Consider the following 18,927-nt stretch of genomic DNA (forward strand, 5'->3'; position numbering starts at 1 on the left):
GAAACCGTTCCCAAAGCCAACTCTTCAGACAGGCATTGGACTGGACTATGGGATACAGAATGATACTGGTGAGGAGTGAGCTTCTTGGATCAAGTAGACACATGAGACTATGTGGGCAGCTCCTGCCTGGAGGGTGGATGAGAGGGCAGAGGGGGTCAGAGGCTGGTGGAATGGACTCAAAAATAGAGAGCAGAGAGAAGGAGCATGCTGTCTTATTGCAGGGAGAGCAACTAGGAGTATATGGCAAAGTGTATATAAATTTTTGTATGAGAGACTAACTTGATTTGTAAACTTTCACTTAAAGCACAATTAAAAAAAAAAAAAAAGAAATAGGCCATAACCTGCCCCCCCCACCGAAAAAATCAGCTCAGCAAACACTCATCCTCAGTTCAATAATTCAAATCTCAACCACCGTGTCAACCTACTTTAAAAGAGGCCTCATAAAATATAACATGAATGTCCTCTTGGGTGGCTTTGGGTTGCAGGGTAAACATGGGTAGAAGAGGAAACTTTTCCCGAGAAAGCGCAGGGCCTCAACCGTGTGAGGCAAGAGCTATTTCTATCGTCAAGCTCAGCTGTGCTCTGAGCAGCAGCAGGCCCAGGAGGAGGAACTGGTGGAAGTCTTGATGTTCAAAGGGTCGGAGATGACCATGGAACTCTGAGGGTGTGCTAGCATTTCTTAGGCAGGTAAGTAATTTCTGACTAAAAGATGATTCATGTAGCTTCCCTCGGAGGGCAAGTCCAGTTCCTATTGGTAGAAACAGGGTGGGAGGAAAAGAACCTCCACCATCCTCAGAGGTGATGGGGGCTGGGAGGGAGGCTGGCTTCTGGGAGGGAGGCTGGCTCTTGGCCTCCCTGCCTGCGGCCTTGTACCACCCACTCTGGTGCCTGGAGTGGTTTTGCTGAGGTCAATGATGAGAAAGCCTGTGAAGGTCTAATCTGCTGCCACTGGGCTGGCCCCAGCCCTCTCAGCCTCCCCTCTCATCACTCCTCTCCATAGTAGTGCTCAGGTGGTCACAGATCACCCATTGTTTCTGAAATGAGTCTTGTATCTTTAGGTCTCAGCCAATGAAAACCCCATGGATCACAAGGTTCTGATCCCATTGTACATGGAGTCATCATGAAGTCTGGGGCTGACTCGATGGAAGCTTGCCCTCTGCCTGGGATGCCCGTGCCCCCTCGCCTGCTTGGAGAACTCCTCTAGAATTTCTGGGCTCTGGACCCAACTCGGGGCAGGTCACTTGATGTTTCTACAACTCCATTTTTTTAACTGCAAGATGGGAATTGTCTTATCTGCCCTGATTATCTGAAAGGAATGTGGAGGGTCAAGCAAGTTAGTGGCTGGCAAAAACTTACTGCAGAGAGGCCAAATTCAGAAACAATGATAGAATAATAACTAATGTGAGCTGTGTGCTTACTACATGCCAAACACCGTGCTGTGTGCTCTCTGTTCATGGCCTCAGTTTGACCTTCACAGCAGCCCTTGAGGCAGGCACAGAGCTGCAGCCGGTGGGTGGGCATGGAGTGGTGAGCTGCACAGGCTCTGGTCAGATGGGCAGGGCCTCTTACCCACGGTGGGACTCTGGGCATGTCCCTTAACTGCTCTCAGCTTTAGTGTCCTTATCTATGAACTGGAGATGCGGTATCACTTACTTCATGGGTTGTCATACAAGAAACCATATGTTAAGCACTTAGCACTGAGCCTGGCTAAGTCAATGTTGGAGGCAGTGATGGTTCAGTGGTAGAATTCTCACCTTCCACGTAGAAGACCCAGGTTCGATTCCTGGCCAATGCACCTCATGCATGGCCACCACCTATCTGTCAGTGGAGGCTTGCATGTTTCTATGATGCTGAATAGGTTTGAGCAGAGCTTTCAGACTAAAACAGACTAGGAAGAAAGGCTTGAAGATCTACTTCCAAAAATCCACCAGTGGAAACCCCATGAATCACGAGGGTCTGATCCCATAGTATATGGGGTCGTCATGAGTTGGGGGTTGACTCAATGGAAGCTAACAACAGCAAGTGAATGTTAGCAATTATGATTCACTATATGATCACTTTACAGACTGGAAAACAAAGTCTCAGAGAAGTTAAGTAACCTGCTCAGAGTCACACAGGTGGTGAGTGCTGGAGCTGGGATTTGAACCCAGGCCTGTTTGACTTCAGAGCCAAAGTTCTTAACCATTGCTTCTCGGACTGAGTGTCAGGACATCTGGGTTCTAACTTCACTAGTGGAGTGCCTGGGGACAAGAGACTCAGAGTAAAATGAAGAGGCTGGACTAGGTGGTCTTTAGGTCTGTGAGTCCATGTAGACTACACTCACAGAACCCACCCTCATCTAGTGTTTTTCTTTTTAGACAAAAGGTTGTCAGCTTATCAGGAGGTCTCAGGATCAATGCAGCCAGGATGGCTGAGGGAGGTTGCAGAAGAAACCAGCTGAGCAGACTGGAGGTGCTAAGACAGCACTAGTGTTGGCCATGGGACTGGGCCTGGGGCCAACTCCTACCTCTTACTACTACAAGAACAGGGAAGCAGAAGGTAAAGATATCAATTCTGTTCTGAGACCCCCCATTCATACTGATCCATCCAAACAGCCACACATCCATCCATCTGTCCATCCGTCCGTCCATCCATCCACTCATCCACCTACCCATCTATTCCTCTCCCTACCTACACTTCATCCCACCATCTATTACACATCCATCCATTTATTCACACATCAATTTGCTTACCTTACCTACCTACCACACACTCATCCACCCAGTATTTCCCAGGAGCCTATGCCCAGGGGCACAGAGATGAATCAGTTCTAAAGAAGCCCACAGCCTCCTGGGGCATCAGACAGCAAGAAGTCACAGAGGAATTAGTGCTCTTGTGGAGGGGGAAATACAGCGTGTGGGAGCCCTAGGCCAGGCTCATTTTCCAATCAAAGCTGAGAGTAGCATGGGGAGGACAAATTCCTGCCCTGTATCCTCTTGCATGGTGTCAGGAAGGCTTGCAGTCTAGATTTCCCACCTTGGTTTGGTGAGTGGCTGGACCCCTGGGCTGAGCAATCCCCACATCTTCACAGTCTTCATCTGGGCCCAGGAGGGCAGTTCCTGGCTGGACCCTCTGGCCCCAGGCTTTCCTTCCTAAGACCACAGTAGGCAAAATATGCTGCAGAATTGGTTCTCAGTGACCAAGAACCTGGTCTGGGCATCCCAACTCAATAGCTGGCTTCGGGGTATCCAGGGCATGGGAGCCAAAATATAGGGATTCTAGATTGGCTTTGCCACTAACTGCCTGTGTGACATTGGGCAAGACCTTCTCCCTCGCTAGCCCTGTGTCTACGCTGTCTATTTGTTAGCCTCTGCATTGCTGCAAGTGGACTTCCCTTTCAGTGGGTAATTTCTTGGCTGAATAACAATGACATCATTAATCATGCTGCAGTGCTGTATATGAGCCAGGCACTTTCCACTTACTAACTCATTACATCCTCACAACAAGCCTATTATTTCCCCAGGAACCTGAGGCATGGAGAAGTTAAATAACACTCACACAGCTAGTGAGGGATTCGAACCCAGGCCATCTGCCTTCACAGTACGAGCTTTAACCACTGTCCAGTCATACCAGGGGCCTCTGCTGCCTCTTCCATACCTATGGATGTCAGCCCCAGGCAACGAGAGCCTGGGAAGACCAAGAAAGTGAGGCTCAGGGATCCCAAGATGCCTGGGTTCAAGGGACAGAAGGGGACACTGGTGCCCAGAAGGGCCAGTGACTTGGCTTGGGTTATAAACCAAGGATCCCTGTTCTCTGGTCACCGATTTCTCTCCTGTCTCAGCAGCTACACATTCTCCCCAGGTGTACTGATAGACCCCTGTCTTCCAGGCCACCTAGACACACAGACTCAGTTAACCAACACCTGCAAGTGTGATTTTAGTTTTGCTGCCAGTGCTACGTAACACTGACTAATTGAGGCTCCTTGCTGTGGAGATATTTCTGCAGCCCTCCTGGCAAATCCCAGAACTCCTTATTGCTGTAGTTCAATAAGATACATCTCAATCCAAGTCCACTTCACAGAGCTCTGCCCCTGCGCTCCCCACTCCCGACCTGAAGCCTGCTCTGAGAGTCACCTTGCCATGTGGGCAGGACGAGGTCATTAACAACACCTCGGTTGTTTTAGGAAGGCTGGGGAGCAGAATAGAGTATCCCTGTTCTCCCTTGATTCCCAAGTTGGGGGGAGGGAAGGAGGGGAGGGGGAAGAAGACAAAAATTGTCACTTCTGGCATTAGCCCCAGGGTTCTCTATCACTCATTAGCACACATTCTCCTGACCGACTTTCCCCTTTTATGAATTCTGCCTCTGTTGTCAGCAGCTCAAGAGTGAGGTGGTGGCTGCAGAGCTGCAGTGGAGTATGCTGCTCTCGCAGCCCCAGTGTCTGTGGGCAGAGCCGCCTCCTCTCTTCCCTGCACCAGTTCTGGGCCCCTCCCTATCGACTCACGCTCTTCTCCCCATTTGGATAAAGCAGCTGGTGGTTCACACAAACCCAGTCTGATTGGGAAGGCTGGAGCTGGCTCAATGGCAGGAGGGAGAGAGGTCAGGTCTAGGGCACATTTAGAGGGAAAGCAAAACAGTGCAGCCAGTCCCTCAGATGCTCACTCTGCAGGAATGCCCCACATCTGGATGTGGCTGACATCTGGATGGGCAAGCTCGTGTTTCTCTTGACTGAAATGCTGACTAATTATGAAAAGGCAACATGTGCTTCTCAACCCAATAAGGATGACAGCATGATGAATCTAGGCACGTAGCAGCTTAGCTGAGACCGTAATATAAGAGTTTTGCTCATCAAACTAGTAATACTACTACCATTACTAACAATACCTTCTGTGGTAGATTGTGAAAACTGCCACAGTTATTCCCGTCTGTGAATCCATCCCCTTTGCAAAATGACTTTGCAGCTACTCCCATCAACAGGTGGAGTCTATTTCCCCCCTCCTGAGTCTAGACTGGCCTCCTGACTTGTTTTGGCTAATAGAATGCAGCAAAGTGATTCTGGGCCAGTTCAGAGTCATGGCCTCAAGAGGCCTTGCACACTTCTGCTCTTTCTTTTGGAATCCTATTGTCACTATGTAAACAAGACCAGGTTAGCCTGCTGGAGGGGGTGAGACCACACAGAGTAGGCCCTCCGAGATCAGCCTATGGTCCTGCCAACTTCAGCAGAGCCTCCACTTGAACCACCACAGATACATGAAGAAGCCCATCCAGGACCAGAAGAACCACCCAGCCGAGCCCAGCCTGAATAGTTGACCTGCAGAATTGTGAGCTAAATATGTAGTTTTGAGCCACTAAGTTTTGGGGTAGTTAGTTATGTGGAAAACTCTAGCTAATAAAAATTTTTGTTTTGGGGAGGGATCAATGACAGGATTTAAAAAACACAAAAACAATATTTTTTTTTGGTCATTGTTATAGTTAATTTTACTAGTCAACACGGCTAGACTATGGCGCCCAGTTGTTTGGCCAAATACTAGTCTAGATGTTACTATGAAGGTATTTACATGTGATTAACATTTACAGTCACCTGACCTTAAGTAAAGTAGATTACCCTCCGTGATGTGGGTGGGCCTCATCCAATCAGTTGAAGACCTCAGCAGCAAAAACTGAGGTTTCCTGAGGGAGAAGATACTGCCTCAAGACTGCAGCATAGACATCCTGCTGGAGTTTCCAGTCTGCCTGGCCTATGGATTTTGGATTTCTCTGCCCCCAGAGTCAAGTGAGCCAATTCTTTAAAATAAACCTCTACCTACACAATTTTTTTTTTTTTTTTTTTTTACCTACTTACCTATTGCATATATAGGTATAATGCACGATAGTTGTACAGGCCTACATTAGCAACATCTACTATAGAGAAATATATATATATACCTCCTGTTGGTTCTGTTTCTCTGGAGAGCCCTGACTAATACAGTCACACAAACAAAGCGATGTTAATGGAATACTAAGTAAAAGAGAAACAAATTGCTCACTCTCTGATCATCCCCCAAAATATCAGAAGGATTTAAAAACACAAATCACAGTTTGGTGGTCCTCAAAAAGTTAAACGTAGAATTACCATATGAACCGGCAATTGCACTCCAAGGTATATATCCAAAAGAATTGAAAGCAGGAATGTAAACAGATAGTCGTACACCAATGTTCATTCCAGTATTATTCACAATGTCAAAAGGTGGAAACATCCCAAGTGTCCATCAACAGACGAATGGATAAGCAAAATGTGAGAATATTTCTTAGCCATAAAGAGAAATAAGTTCTGATACATCCTACAACATGGATGAACCTTGAAAACATTATGCCCAGTGAAATCAGTTACAGAAGGACAAACATTGTATTATCTCACTTTTTTTTTTTTTATATATGAAATATCTAGAATAGGCACGTGTATAGAGACCAAAGTTTACTAGTGGTTACCAGGAGCAGGTGGGAAAGGGGGATTCATTGCTTCGAGGACTCAGAGCTTGGGTGATGGAAAAGTTTGGAAATGGATCATGGTGATGGTTGAACAACATGATAAACATAGTAAATGTCACTGAATTGTACACATGAAGAAAGTTGAAATGGCAACTGTTTTGTTACATATCACCACAATTAAAAAACAAAACAAAACAAAAACTGCGAATCACTTTGCTCAACCCGTCCAGTATTTCTGCATCATCCCATGGATGTCACGCTCTCTAGTGGCTCCCCTTAGTGACTGCAGCTGGCACCCACTTACCAGGATCTTAGTGGTGTAGGCGCTGTTGATGGCGATGGCGTTGACTAGCAGCTCCATGGTCTTGGCATTGACGGAGCTGGGGTCGGGGATCTCCTTGTAGTGGACGTCACCAACGTAGGCCTGTACCACTGTCATGCGATTGGTGGTCAGCGTGCCAGTCTTGTCTGAGCAGATGGCCGTGGCATTGCCCATGGTCTCACAGGCGTCCAGGTGGCGCACCAGGTTGTTGTCCTTCATCATTTTCTGGGGGTGGGGGGAGGTGAGAAAGCGACACTGAGCAGAGGGAGCTGGGGGCTTTGGGTAAACATGCAATAAACAAGGCAGAGCTGCCATGGGTGGCCCTTTGCTACCTCTACAGGCAGAGAAACTTGAGGGTTACAGCCTCCTACATCTGGGATTTCTGTGTGTGTGACCCTTTTCCTTCACCTTCACTTTCTGAGCCATTTGAAATATTTGATTAATTGACTTTATTGATTTTGATTACATAAGTAATCTATATTCTTTAGGGGAAAATATAACAAATTAAGATTGGGTTCTCACTGACTACTTCAAATATTTTTTTCCTTACACTATAACTTAAATAACTTCTGTATTTGATTATGGATTTTCTGAAATGTACCATCTTTCACCATTGCCTGGTCTTCACAATCACTTCAATTTCACCAAACACAATAAATTTAGGATATGTTGTTGTTCTTAGCTGCCGTCGAGTCCATTCTGACTCATGGTGACCTCGTGTGTGTAAGAGAGCTGTGCTCCAGAGGGTTTTCAATGGCTGATTTTTTGGAAGTAGATCACCATGTGTCTCTGCCAAAGTGCCTCTGGGTGGATTGGAATCACCGCCCAGGGACTGCATGCGTGCTTAGAGACATAGAAAAATATCTCAAAAGAGACATATTATAATATGAATGTAATTATCTCTGTGTGGTAGAATTACAGGAGACTTTTATTGTCTTCTTTTTTAAATCTGTAGATTCTATTTTCTACAGTGAATATGTTACTACTTGCATAATAAAAGTCACAAAGTTTACTTTAAATATAGATACACAAAAAGGAAAAAGAAAACAAATCAGCCATGATGCTACCACCCAGAACTGATACATTTTCTTATATACCAACATCCTTTCTTTTTTATTTATAGCAAAAAATGAAATCCTACTATATGTATTATTATCTACTTTCTTTTATATGCCTCCTTTTCTCTCTGCTCCAGCTCCATTCCCCTAGCGTCTTCTAGGTTCTCAAGTAAATAACGCAAATAAAATAATTCGCAGGAAACCACCATTCTTAATGCAGGCCCTACTGACATAGTGACTGTATCTGGCAAGGAGGGATGTGAAAAGCTGCGAGAGGCTGAGTCAGACTGAGTTCTGGTCTGTGCCTAGGGATGTTGATTTCCTTTATTCTTGCTCCTCATTGTAACTCTTTGTAACGAGGGTAAAAATGGATCCCAATTAGCACAATTTTAATAGAGGTTTATGTTACTAAAAAAAGCTGAGTACTGATAGGACTGTATGCCATTGCGGTTTCTCTTATTATAACTTGTGACGACAGTAACGATAAATGTACGTTGAATGGATGATCAGCAGCAATTTGAAGCTGCGACACACTTTACAGCTTGCAAAAACCCTTCTGCATTTATTTTCTTGTCTGATGTTCTAAGAATCCCATGAGATTTGCAAGGATCCTTATAATCCATTTTGGCAATTGAAGAAAATGAGGCAGGGTGACTTGATCAAGATCACACACCTGTGAGTGTCAGAGCTGGGATTTGAACCCAGCTCTGTTTAATCTCACAGCCTTGCTCATTCCATTGGGCCTCAGCCCATCTGTACTCTGTGAAGATGGTTCATCTGTTGGGTTTAAGATTTTTTAAGCTTGCACTATCCAATATGGTAGCCACATGTGGCTACTGAGCACTGGCAATGTGGCTAGTCCAAAGTGAAATGTGCTATAAGTATAAAGTACACATTGGATTTTGGAGAGTTATTATGAAAAAAGGAATGTGAAATATCTCATCAATAATTTCATATTGATCACATGTTGAATTAATAATACATGGGACATAGTGGGTTAAGTAAACTATGTCATTATAATTAAATTTATCTGTTTCTTTTTACTTTTTTTTTGTAAAATGACTTGCTGTTTTTGTTAACTCCCGTTGAGTTGGCCCCCAATTCATGGGAACCCCATGCACAACAGAACTAAATGCTGCCCAGTCCTATGCCATCCCCATGATTGGTTGTGAATCAGACCCTTGTTATCCACAGGGTTTTTACTGTCTGATTTTTGTAAGTAGATCTCCAGGCCTTTCTTCCTAGTCCTTCTTAGTCTCGAAGCTCCACTGAAACCCGTTTGGCATCATAGCAACACACAAGCCTCCACTGAGACAGGTGGTGGCTGTGCATGAGAGGCATTGGCCCGGAATCGAACCTGGGTCTCCTGCATGGGAAGTGAGAATTCTACCACTGAACCATTACTGCCCCCAACACAGTTACTAGGAAATGTAACATTATACACTTGGCTCACATTTTCTGTCTACTGGGTGGCACTGCTCTCTAAGTGGTCACCCCTATTCTATTGATGGCAGCTCCCAGGAGGGTAGGTCCAGGCTCACAGAGGGAATATTTTGCTTCTCCTGGGTTGCGGTGGTACACTGAGGTTATCAAGTGACTGCACAGGTAACATAACCTAAGACAACTGAAGCCATCGGTGCTAGAGGTATGAACTGCAGAGCGCACAGAAGACTAAAAATGTCCGCACATGATTCCCAAAACCAACTCAGTGCGACTATTAAGGAGGCCCCCAGCTCAGTTGGGTGGCTGCAGGGCCCTACTCACTTTCTCCGGACCCCAAGCCTCTTAGATGCATTGCGCTGTGACCTGCTTGGGCTTTGCTTTGTGGGATGGAGTTTCTCGGAGAACCCTAAAACGGGGGAGATAATAAGTACCGTCTCCTTTACCCAGAGCTGCTACTTTCTGGCACCTGCCGGGAGATCTCTTTTCCGTATGAAATTACATCGGCAAGCCCAGCCCAAATTCCTGCTTGGAAACTAATGCGCAGCGCTGCCAACTCCTCAAGGTGAGCGCCTTGTTTGTAAACACGGCCACGCCTCCCCCCTTGTGGGACACCCTGGCATGGGGTAACAGGAGCTCAGGCTCCTGCCCTCAGAGGTGGGAACCACTAGGGAGAAGGGGAGAAAATGAGACAGGGTGGTGAGAACCTGGTGGGGAGGCCAGGCTTGAAGTAAGCGCCCCGAAGGAAAGAATTGGACTGGCAGGGCCCACGAGACACCAGGCTGCTCCACTCAGCATCTAGGCTACAACTGTTAGCAGGTGGAGTGGGCTTTGCCCTCAGTGCAGAAATTAGGAATGTCTCCCAGCTACTCCAGCTTCCACAGTAGACATTTACAGACCCCTCGGCCCTGCCTTTAAACTTCTTTTAAAACATCTTTTTTTAAGCATCTTATGCTTTCGGTGTGCACGGCTGCACAACTCTGTGAATATCCCGAGAACCCCTGAACTGTACACTTTGGATGAATGAATTGTATGGTATATGAGTTAGATCTCAATAAAGCTGTTAAAAAAAGAAGAAAAAAAAAATTTTTTTTAAAAAATATTTTCAGCCCATATCCCAGAGTGGGAAGGTTTCCATAAAATCCGAATTCCTTTTTGTTTTAGGCTTGCTTCTTTCAGACTTTCAGGGAGGCCCTCTGAGATCAGTTGCACAAACAGCACAGTTGCTGCCCTGGGGCCTGTGACTTCCACAGGCAGACTTCTGCTGAAATTTGGTGGGATGGGTTTTGATCTGCATAGTGATGTCTATTTTTTTTTTTTCTAAAGTTGAGTTGATTGCTAGTGTTTAAGCCCTCAGCCAGCCCCCGCTGGGAAGCTTTTATATTAGGGAGAGTTTATATTAAAGTCCCAACTGTCATCGAGTCAACTCCGACTCATGGCGAGCCCCCGTGTGTCAGAGTAGAACTGTGCTCCACGAGGTTTTCACTGGCTGATTTTTTGGAAGTGGATTGCCAAAGCTTTCTTCTAAGTGCCTCTGGGTGGACTCGAACTTCCGACCTTTTGGTTAGCAGCTAAGAGAGACCCAGGTTGGACCCCTGGCCAATGTACTTCAAGTGCAGTCACATCTTGTTTGCCAGTGGAAGCTTGTGTGTTGCTATGATGTTGAACAGGTTTCACTGGAGCTCCAGACCAAGCTGGAAAAAAGACCTGGCGATCCATTTCAGCCAGTGAAAACCCTGTGGATCACAAGGGTCCGATTCCATTGTACACAGGATTGCCATGAGCTGGGGGCCAACGTGACAACAGCAAACAACAATATATTAAAGTCCAGATTTATGTCCTGTCTTGAAAAATGCAAGATCTGACAAAACTGGGCTTGCACCTCTGCAGGGTGACACATGGCTGGGCTAAGTAGTGGTTGTCCCTTGTCAGGGCAGTGTTCTTTGGTTTGCCGCAGGTCCCCTGCACTCCCTGAAGGCAGTAAGTTTTGGGATCCTTCATGCTTCGTCTCAGGGCTCCCAGTGTGTCCACCCTTTTCCTCTAGCTCTTCTCTCAACCCCTGCACATCAGGTACCCCGGCCACAGGCCCCGAGCTGGGGACAGCCCCTCTCAGCCGAGGCAGGGGCTACGTCAGCTGCTGGCTCTGCTTCCCCCTCTCACCTTCACTGAGTAGGCCAGTGAGATGGTGACAGCCAGAGGGAGCCCTTCGGGCACGGCGACCACCAGCACTGTGACGCCAATGATGAAGAACTTGACGAAGTACTGCACGTAGACGGGCGTGCACTCGGGCAGCCATGGCTTCTTGTTGACCACGAAGGTGTCCACGGTGAAGTAGAGCACCAGGATGATGACCGTGATGGCTGACATCACCAGGCCTGCAAGGCGGGGAGACCTGCTCAGGGGGACTCCTGGGGGCGGGGGGCTCTGGAAAGTGAGAGGTGTGCTAAACCCTTGGCAGCAAGGGCTCTGGGGTCAGACGACCTGAGCTCACATCCCAGCTCAGCCACTCACTTGCTTTGTGACCCAAGGCAAGTCCTGGATCCTCACAAAGTCTGAGTTTCCTTCTCTGTACAATGGGGATACTAGAAAAAAGCATCGTGTCTGGTAAAACGGAGGGTCAGCAAAAACGAGGGAAACCCTCCGTGAGATGGATTGACACAATAGCCACAATGGACTCAGAACATACCAATGATCGTGAAGATGTTGTGTAACTTGACAACGTTTCAGTTTGTTGTACATAAGGTTGCCAGGAACCAGAGGTGACTTGACAGCAACTAATGACATAATGGGGATGCATGTTGACGTCACATGGTTTTGGGAGGATCAACTGAGGCCATGCATGTAAAGTGCCTAGCACAGTGCCTGACACATAGTAGGTGCTCAACATGTGAATACATAAAGACTGTTTGCATAGAGCTTTCACACAATAATGGCGTGTGGTTGTTATCGCGTATTTACTCGTTCATTCAACAAATTCCTTTTGAGCACCTACTGTGTGCTAGGCACATAGTAGTTCCTGTTCTAGGAACTCAGGATAAAGCAGCAAAGGAGATAGAGTCCCTGCCCTTGGCCTTCTATAGAGGGGGCAGACAAAAAAGCAAATAAATACGTGAACAGTATAATTGCAAGTACAGTAAACACTATAAAGAAAAAATGACAGGACCGTGTGATGGGAAGTGACCTGGGATGGTAGGAAGTGGCTACTTCAGCTAGGGTGGCCAGGGAAGATGCCTCGGAAGAGGAGATATTTGAGCAGACAGCTGAAGGATGAGGAGGTGAAGCCGTATAGCGACCTGGGGGAAGAATATTCCAGGCAGAGGAAACAGCAGGTAGCCATTTTTTTAGACGAGGAAACTGAGGCTCAGAGCTAGGAAATGACTTGCCCAAGGCCACATGTCAGTGGGACTCTGTAGCTGTAGCAGGTGCATGTGGGACCAGCCAGACCTGGAATCCCTCCTGCCAGTTGGGTGTGCTCGCCCCCCTCACCCCACCTGCCTCAGGTGCTTCTGAGAACTGCTCACCTGCAATCCCCTCCTGTGGAGGGTGCGCTGGGGGATTGGAATCCCTATCAGGAAGTGCCTAGGAGTGCACCCCTGATCTGATGGCCAATACCCAACAGCTGATGTGGGGTACAAGAGTCCAGCCCCCTTGCCTCAAGGGGGAGAGTCCTGCAGGATTAGTCATGCTCTAGAACCACCCCCATGGGGTCAGCCTGGGGTGGGGGTTTCTCCTGGAATCTCAGTTTTCTCTGGCTTCTTCCTGGGCCCTGTCTGGCTCTTTTTACTCTTTACAGGTCCTACCTCAGCCTTCCTCACCCCACAACTAAATCATTTGCCCACCCATCTCAGGCTCTCCTTTTAAAAAGTTCAGCCCAAGAGGGAGGCCGAGGTGGGATTTGAACCCAGAAATGCTTGACTGTGAACCCCATTCTTGGCAGAGGAGGGAGATGGGTAAGGACTCAGCAGGCCTTGGGCTGTTCCCATCGCTTAGTTGCCTGTCCCCCCTGCCCTGTTTCTGTGAAGTCTTCTGCCTGTGACGGTGATGGTGGGGTGGAGGAAATCCCTGGGCCCATCTTGTCCCACCCCCAGCCCCAGCTGCAGAGCCTCAGAGCTGCTGCTGTGTCTGTCTGACAGTCTAAGGGGCGGGAAGCCAAGCTCCCAGTGCTGCGAGCTGTCACCAGGCCCTGAGTTTAAATATAGGCATCCAAGCCTGTAATTTGCCTCCCTTCCCCATGCTGTGGTGCCTAAAATTAGAGCTTGGAGACAGCACAGAGGAGGGAGTAGCTAGGTGGGGAGGCCCTGGTGTTTGCATGACCTTCCCTGGGTGGAGAGGCCAACGCCAGGTCAGGATGGGCGGGGCAGGGTGGGGGCGTTCACCTTGCAGACGGGCTTGGCCTCCTGGGCCAGAGCTGCCAACCAGCTACGCCTTGCAGCCACCAGCTCAATTGGGAAGCCTGGCCTGTTGTGCTGGGGCACTGCCCTTGACCCTTCGATCTCTGCTGTGCAGCCGGGGGTCATTATAAAGCCAAATCCATTCCTGCCCTCCCCTGCTCAAAACTCCTCCACAGCTCCCACTGCCCTCAGGATAAAACTGGGGCTGCCTGTAACTCCAGGCCCTGCGTGATCTGGCCCCGGCCCTCTCTAGCAGCCGTGCACTTAGCACTGGATGTGTGGATCGCCTTTAATATTCATTGGGGCCCCATGAAGTAGGCACCCCTGTTGTCCCCATTTTGCAGGTGAGGAAGTGGAGGCGCAGGGCTGGGTGAAGTTACTTGCTCAAGTTTTCACAGCTTTAACTGCACAAGAACACAGGCAGTCTGCTCCCAGAGCCCAGGCTTTTAGCTTCACTCTTCTGCCTCACTAAGCACGAACTGAGCACCTGCTGTGTACACATTCAGACTGGTAGCTACGGCAGAGGAGGATGGGCCTTAGGGACCATGTCATCCAAGCCTCCCACTTTGCAGATGAGGCAGTTGAGGCCCACTGTGTCCTCTCCCGGCCCTCCGGTGTGCCTGCTGCCCACTGCCTGCTACGGCTGCCGTACTCACCTGCCTTGCCAATCTGCACAGCCAGCTTCGTGAGCTTGCCCTGCAGCACGGACTTCTCTTTTTTGTGCATGTTGGCCTTCTTCTTGTCATCTGCGTCGCCGCCCTCGGCGCTCTTGAGGGGCTGCATCTCCATGGCGGCCGCCCCATCCTGCTGTTTGGCTGTAGGGGCAGAGCGCGCATGTGCACACACACACATATACACACGGACACACACACACACACACAGACATGCACACGCACACTGGTCAGCCTGCAGGGTGGGGATGGTGGCACCCAACCCTGCCTGCCCAGGGGAATGTGGTAGGAAGCTGACCCTCCACCCTGGGCCCCCTACATGGCCGGCACAGAAGCCCTGGGATGGGGGTCTGCCTCTTCCAGCTGGACGTCTGAGTTCCAGCAGGGAGTGACATGGCTCCACCCTGGGGTTCCCTCTGGTCCTGAATGAGCCCACAGGTCCTACCCCAATTGCCCCCTTGGCTTTTCCCACATTCAGACGAGACAGACAGGCTTGGGTTCTACCCAGATGGTCCTTGGGCCATGTTCTGCGGAATATTAACTAGCTACCAGACAGGAGGGACAAAAACGGAGGTGTAAAAGTTAAAAAGGGAGACCATGTCCATGGGTGCTGAGTCCCTGTCTCCAGCCAGGACTCTTGAGCACAGGACTGACTGGTGGGCCCTTGCACTTTTGGTCAGAGACTGGCCCAGACTCTCTACCCCTTAACCTCTAAGAATCTCAACAAAGCAGCCTCAAGCCTTCAGTGAAATGGCAGAGCTGGAAGGCTGGAAGTAACTGGCATTTGACGAGCTCCTTCCTGGAGGATAGCTCTCTACTTGGCCCAGTGTCACGGGCAGCACAACCGTGCCCCCCACAGAGGCCAGACACCTATAGTGTGGCTGTGTCTGCCTCTCATCTGCAGAATCAGAGGGGAGGGGCCGCAGGGACCACAAAGCGGTTAAGAGGAAAGGGTTACCTTTGCTCTGGCTGGCGTCCACATTGCCATCCTGCATTTTACCTACACGACAAAGAATTTTAACAGACAACAGAGAACAGACAGCACACGTTGGTCATCACAAAGACGAAACAGGGCCACGACATTCAAGTCACAGATGGAGGAAGGAGGAGGCCCACCAACAAGGGTGTGGCTTGTACCTGGGGAGGGCCTGTGCTTACTTGGGTCCTTGCTACAGGGACCCCACGGGATGCCCGCACTGGCCTCTGAACAGGGCAAGCCTGGCCCACTGTAGTGGCAGCTTTGCCAGACCAAGCAACGCTTGCTTCTCTGGCGGTCAGGAAAGACGCCTTGGGTTTGCATTATTTTGGCCCTGAGCTTCTTCCAGATTAAAGGGTAACATTTGAGGGTAAATGGGACCAAAATCTGCTGGCAGGGCACAGAAGGAGTGGGTGTTCTTAGCACCCAGGCCAGGCCTTTACTGGTTTACTTGGTTGCTGACTTTTGTGGGCAGAGGGACACTTGTTCAGCTACCTCCGTGTCATTTTCTGGGAAAAGAAAACATGCAAACATAATCTATAGTCAGAGAGATAGAGACAGAGCGAGAGAGACAGGAGAAGGTGAACAAGGTTCTAGGTCAATGTGGGCCTTAGTTTCAGGCTCCAGAGGGGACAGCTCTACTTTCTCCTTCTCCCTCCAAAGGGCTGGCGGGGGGGGAGGGGGGTGAAGCCATAGCAGGACAACCCCTGCCTGGCCCCATTGAGAGTGGCCCCAGCAAAGGGGAGGGCAGCTCCCCAGCGATGGGCTCAGAGGGGCCCCTAGTATGTCCAGAGGGCTTGGTGAGCATGCCCTGGCTCCAAAAGGGAAGCTGCTGCCCCCTCGATATAGGGTGTGTGTCTTTTATTGTGAGGTCAATGGACTCAAACCACAAGAGACAGGGGAGGTGGGGTCAGTGGGCTCCCCTGGATGCTCTCTCCCAGACTGGGGCCTGAGGCTGCCTAGCACTGGGGAAGGGGCTGAATCTGGAGCTTTTTGGGCCACTGGGGACCAGGAAATGCATCCACTCCACTTTGCCCCACTGGGGGGTCTCCACTAGGCTGCCTGGGGGCTCAGTTCACAGTGTGGGAGGTACTGGTGGCTGCTACCTTAACCTGAGACACTGGTCCCAGGAGCTGCCTCCTGCTAGCAAAAGGCACAAGCTGGCACTGCTGAGGACGGCTCCCTCCAGTCCACTGGGCCCACATGCTCACCTTGGGGCCCTGCCTGGGGGCCCGTCCCCTTGGGGAGGAATTTGAGAAGGTTGGCCACCCTCCGAGGTTTGCTGCAAAAAAGATTCTCACTGTTCAGGGCCTGCGAGAACCCACCATGTGTTAGCACGGTTCACTGTTTTTCAGGCGCTTACAGCCTCTACAATCTCCTTGAGTCCTCACCACATCCCTACAATGGATGCTCGTTATTACGTCTGTTTACAGATGAGAAACTGAGGCTCTCAGTGGGTGAATGGAGAGCCGTGCCACGGTTTCTTCCAAAGGCACAGTTGGGGTCCCCTTTGAGCTCAGGGAAAGGCAGTCAAAAGCACAGTGGTGGGACTGGCTCCTTAATTCCCCGCTTCACCACCAACTAGCTTCACCACCTCTCCCAGCCTCAGCTTCCACCTCTGTGAAATGAGCACGAGGACACTCACCTCCCAGAGTCCCTGAAAGTTACACTGATAATAGCCACACGCAGGTTTCTGCATTTTGCAGTTTCAAGGGCTCTTGTAAGTGGCAACTCTTGTTAGCCTTCACCACATCTGTGCAAAGGTGGAGAGGGATCTTCATCTCTCTCCTTTTACAGACAAGGACGCTGGGGCCAGGAGAGGCCCGGAGCTGACCCTCCTTCATGGGGAATTCTCTCTGCTTCTCAACAGCCTCACAACAACCCAGTGGCTGTGCTATCATTTCCATAGACTCCGTAGTCATCATCGCCACACCCATTTCCCAGGTGACTCCGAGGGAAGGAGAGACCTCAGATCCCATGCTAGGACTACCTGCCTGAGTGCAAGCGTACTGCTGTTCCCTCTGCTTCTCCCCGCAAAGCTTCTGTCAGGGACCCACCGGGGCTTCAAGAGAAAGACCCTCATTGCTCTATTGTAAAATTCTTTCTACTGGATTAAAAAACAAAACACAAAAAGGGCTTTTGGAGCAAATGGGACTGAATTACAACAATTATTTTTATTTTCTAAAATAATTTTACTAATTATGCTACAGGGCACCAGAGGACTCCCCTTCAATAGCTGGCATTCAAGACACAAAGGGGCCTTTATCTGCATTGCTTGTTATCAGATGCAGAAGCCCATTAAACCAAGCTAGCAATTTCCTCTTTTATTACCATTGTGACCACGTGGTCAGAGAAGTAATCACCAACGCATATGTTTGGGAGCAGCGTTCTGGGGGTGCTTCGTTGCAGATGGCCTGCTTTTTCAGAAGCAAAGGACTTATTTGGGGCTCTCCTTGGCCAAACTAGTGCTCACCTGGCCCCTGAACCATGGTGAGACCAGCTCTGGTCCCATGTGTCCCATGTGGGGCCTAGAGGCTGCGTTTTAGGGGAGCCGGGGCTGGAGGGGGTTGGGGCCCTTCTATGCATCCTATTTCAGATGTGGCTTTTCCAAACTGGTCCATTCTCTTCACTCATCTCCAGGGACGCAGGTGGGAAAAGCAACACCTTAGAGGATTCCGGGTGATGTCACCTGATTAACAAGCTTTGGGGAGACAGACCACCAGCTGGAGGACCTGGGAGATGCCGCTTCTCTTCCCTGCGCCTCCATTTCCTCCTCTGTGAAATGCGGATGATAAAAAACACCTTGTGGGGTGGTTGTTCAGAGATGCTTACGTAAAGGTCAGGAGATAATAGTGGTGCACTTGCGTGGTGCAGCTGACCTGCTCAATTGGTTGCCAGCTGAAAGGTTGGAGCTTTGAGTCCACCCAGAGGCACCTTGGAAGAAAGGTCTGGCAGTCTACTTCCAAAAAATCAGCTACTGAAAAACCCTATGGAGCACAGTTCTTATTCTGACACACATGGGGTCGCCATGAATCGGGGCCAACTGGACAACTGGTTACCGGTAATAGTGGGGGTGTAAACTAAAAGAAAATTATACAACAATAATGGCAAACATAATGCCTCCAAGATAAACGGAACATACCCATCTTTCAGTTGAGGGCTTGGGGGAGTGGACTCAGAGAATATTGCCATCAAGTTATTTTTCTATATCCAGGCCATCATGACTTGGCTCAGAGGAAGGAGGGGAAAGGAGCAGTTAATTTCCTCTCACTCACTGAAGGCTCAGCCTAGTGCCTCAATCTTTAATGAGCACTTAAAACGCAGATTTTCATTCAGCAGATCTGGGGTGGGGCTTGAGATTCTGCATTTCTAACAAGCTCTATGTGATACCAAGGCTTCAGGTTCTCAGACCACACTTTGAATAGCAATGGCTTAGAGTACTGCTTCCCAAAATATATTACAGGGCACGCCAGTCCCACTGGGTTCAGCAAGGAAAGGACCCAGAGTCAAATCAGTTTGGAAAAATGTGCATGACTCTATAACTGTCCACTAGACAGCAGCAACATTCAAAGGCTCTAATAAGTCCTGCAATGAGAAAGAAACCCACTCAATGCAGTCGTTTTTA

At 49.1% G+C, this 18,927-nt stretch overlaps 1 protein-coding gene across 6 annotated transcripts in view; it reads right to left on the minus strand.

The window, feature by feature from the left end:
• Positions 1–18,927, minus strand: part of ATP2B2 (ATPase plasma membrane Ca2+ transporting 2) — a 464,478-nt gene that overhangs the window by 43,562 nt on the left and 401,989 nt on the right. For 4 of the 6 annotated variants that reach the window (XM_049862309.1, XM_049862313.1, XM_049862308.1 and 1 more), the window contains 4 exons: positions 15,285–15,326; positions 14,312–14,470; positions 11,425–11,639; positions 6,749–6,991 (listed from right to left, as the gene is read on the minus strand). In XM_049862309.1, the coding sequence (XP_049718266.1) occupies positions 6,749–6,991; positions 11,425–11,639; positions 14,312–14,470; positions 15,285–15,326 (659 nt within the window). The remainder of the gene's footprint in view (positions 1–6,748; positions 6,992–11,424; positions 11,640–14,311; positions 14,471–15,284; positions 15,327–18,927) is intronic. The other 2 variants (XM_049862310.1, XM_049862312.1) reach the window with 1 other exon arrangement.

The sequence above is a fragment of the Elephas maximus genome, chromosome 20 (genome assembly GCF_024166365.1).
Source record: "Elephas maximus indicus isolate mEleMax1 chromosome 20, mEleMax1 primary haplotype, whole genome shotgun sequence".
NCBI classification, from domain to species: Eukaryota; Metazoa; Chordata; class Mammalia; order Proboscidea; family Elephantidae; genus Elephas; species Elephas maximus.